Consider the following 3,187-nt stretch of genomic DNA (forward strand, 5'->3'; position numbering starts at 1 on the left):
ACCCCCCCCCCCCCCCCCCCCCCCCCCCCCCCCCCCCCCCCCCCCACTGAGCGACTTTTCGGCCGGCGCGATTTTAATTTTTCGGGAGCAAAATATTTTGGGCCCGATTTTAAACCCCCCCCCCCCCCCCTTGAAAAAATCCTGCGTACGCCCCTGGGGGGTGGGCATAGTAATGTTTTTGTCAAATAAGGGTTAAAGTTTAAAATAGTTGGCTGCCCGCAAGAAGTCCCTTCTATGCAATATTATCTGTTACGGCCTGCTTACGGACAGCTGACGAAATTCGGTAAGAGTAGGCAATTGATCGGGGAGAAAATTCTCCAGAAAATTAACCGAATTTGAGTATGGATAAACGATGAATTAAAGTAAAGGCAATATTATTATGTCATACGTCGCAGATGTCAACGATGTGGGGGTCATCGTATGCGATGAGGGATTGGATGTCGGCGTGGTGGTTGTCGTCGTTGGTTCGGGGGTTGTAGTTGGCGATGAGAGGATCGTCGTTACGTGTGGTTTGGTTGTCGTCGATGATGAGGGGATCGTCGTTACATGTGGTGTGGTTGTCGTCGGCGACTCTGAACATGGAATACCCACATTACTTAAGGCACTATATGGCACCACGACAGATAGACAATGCATTACCGTATATGATCCGCTGTAGATAACTGTAAGAAGAAAGACGCAGAGAAATTAAGACGATCGTCAACATGAAAGAGGGGGAAATTAATGTAGAAACTGTGAAAGGAAGTAAAGAAGTTACAGAGATCGAGAAGGAATGAACCAGATATGAGAAGACAGAGAAAGAGAGAGCTGTAAAGAGGAGAAAAGAGAAACGAGAATAGAAAGAGAGAGAGAGAGAGAGAGAGAGAGAGAGAGAAGAGAGAGAGAGAATGGGCAGGGGGTACGCCCCCGCCCCCCCCCCCCCACACACCTCGAACGGAGGGATACCATGCGTGTTACCAAAATGTCCGGTAAAGGGGTACTTTTCACACACCAAAGTCCGGTTCGTAGTACACAAAAATCCGGCCCGTATTGACTTTACACAATGGACTTAGGGGGGGTTTTCAAAAGGAGGGAACATGCATATGCGTACCCTAAATAACACTGAGTGGGGGGGGGGGGGGGTACGCTTGACACTCATATTCGATGATTATGAAAAACACAGTCACGTTGTGCCCTGCTATTACTTAGAATCAAGTATTATTTTAATGAAAACTGTCATAAATAGGGGTAAGCATATCAAAACATGTCTCTTATATGGCAATAGCAATTAAAAAAAAACTACTTGACATAACTCGGCGCTATGTCAGTACATACCTCCTGAAATCAGGTACGTCACGCCCTCTGACAAGAAAAAGATCCCGCAAGAGTCGCCTGGAGTCGTGATGTTAATGGTCGTACTCACTTGAATGACTTCAGACGAATCATGGTACACTTCAAGTACCCGCACACTGTAGACAAGATCTTCGAATAACGTTTGGTTGCCTTCGATTTTCACAAGAGTCCCTTTAACACCTATACAAAAATGTGTAGAAAATGGAAAATATCGCAATAAACTATTAACTTAATGACTTCCTATCATCTCTCAGTAACCTAGAGAGAGAGAGAGAGAGGGGGGGGGGGGGGGAGGAGAGAGAGAGGGAGGGAGAGAAGATACAGAGGACAGGGAGAGAGAGGGAGAGAGAGAGAGAGAGAGGGAGAGAGATAAGATACAGAGGAGATAGAGAGAGAGAGAGAGAGAGAGAGAGAGAGAGTGAGTGAGATAGAGAGAAATGCGATATGAAAAGAATATAATATCCCCTTCCACTCCCTCACTAGATGACCATGTTTTTCATCCAACCAGTGAGTACCCCCTCCCTCCCCATTAATGCCCCCTTACTGGCTCCACACAACCTTCATCCTCGCTATATACGCCACGACCTGTCCCCTCCACTCTTACTTACCGAATTCCGAGGAGCAGAAAGTTGGTGGCTCGACACAAGAACATGCTGATGTTCCATGCAGAGTGAAAGCAAGAAAAATAAGGACGGATGCGATGGGCGAAGTTGCCATGGTAGCTATATTCCAATCGTTCCTAGGAAAGGTAAGAAAAGGTGAAGATATCTAGGGAAAATGCGGGATAATAATTCAGCAATGAGCTTTAAACGAGAACTCTTTAGCGAACGAGAAAACGAGAACTCTTCTATAGAAGAAAAAGAGCATACAAAATAGAGAAGCAGACTGGTAAAAGTTTGAACGAAGTCGGACAAAAATATAAAACTTATGTATGTTCAAGTTCAAGTTCAAGTTGTTGAAAGTATAATCAGTGTTCGTATTTGCACTTCCGATTGGCTGCATTAGTGACTTAGTGTCGGACACATTTCCCATTTATTTCAACACGTAAAATGACTTAAATGCCACTTTTCAAAATGCATAACTCAGGGGGGGGGGGGGTGGGCTTTTCTTTTTGTGAAGACCTGAAATAACATGCTTTCCATGAGGCCGCCATCCTAGTCAAGCTTCGCTTATGATTGCGGTTTCCTGCACTTATAATAATATGTTATAGAAATATTAAGTTTTGTTATTATATGTACATATGTAAAAAAAAGATTGACATGAAGTTATCATTGTATGTATATTTTGTATTATACCTTACGTTTATATGTTCTTTGTTATTTGTTATTATAATTGGAAAAATGCAGAAATAAAATAAAATTAAAAAAAGAGATAAATGTTACGAATTTGAACCCTATAGTACGGTGCCTATTACTTCAAACAAGTTAGTTTATACATTGCTTCTCTCTACCCAGGTTTATAAATGTGTCAGAGGCGGCGGAGCGACTTCCAAAGTGGGGGGGGGGGGGGGGGCACCAACAAAAAAAAGGCACTTTCTGGAAAAAGGGCACCTTCAAAGGGAAATCCTCGAAGCGAAAATATACAATTTTTGTTAGACATATACCTCTATATTTTAGTAAGAGGACACTTTTTTGTTTGTTTCTGTCCCCAAAAAATCGCAACGACTCAGCCGGTCGCTGAATAAGCGGGGGGGGGGGGGGGGGGTGGGGGGATGGGGGGGGTGGTAAGAGGACACCTTTTTGGGGGGGTCTCGAAATTGAAAATTTGACATTTCGCTCCGTTGGGGGGGGTTTTAAATAATTTAAAAAATATATAAATAAATAAAATAAATAAATCCAAAGGGGGGGGGGGGTTT

The 3,187-nt window shown here is 43.7% G+C and overlaps 1 protein-coding gene across 1 annotated transcript; it reads right to left on the reverse strand.

The window, feature by feature from the left end:
- Positions 1-388: 388 nt before the first annotated feature.
- On the reverse strand, positions 389-2,071 carry LOC115925174 (uncharacterized protein PB18E9.04c-like; the record flags this gene model as incomplete). Its single annotated transcript, XM_030988606.1, is given in 3 exon segments — positions 389-662; positions 1,315-1,512; positions 1,941-2,071. Coding segments are annotated over 3 exon segments (581 nt in total), but the record flags the coding sequence as incomplete, so codon positions are not given.
- Positions 2,072-3,187: the final 1,116 nt, after the last annotated feature.

The sequence above is a fragment of the Strongylocentrotus purpuratus genome, unplaced genomic scaffold (assembly GCF_000002235.5).
Source record: "Strongylocentrotus purpuratus isolate Spur 01 unplaced genomic scaffold, Spur_5.0 spur5_contig_550, whole genome shotgun sequence".
In the NCBI taxonomy this organism is placed as follows: Eukaryota; Metazoa; Echinodermata; class Echinoidea; order Camarodonta; family Strongylocentrotidae; genus Strongylocentrotus; species Strongylocentrotus purpuratus.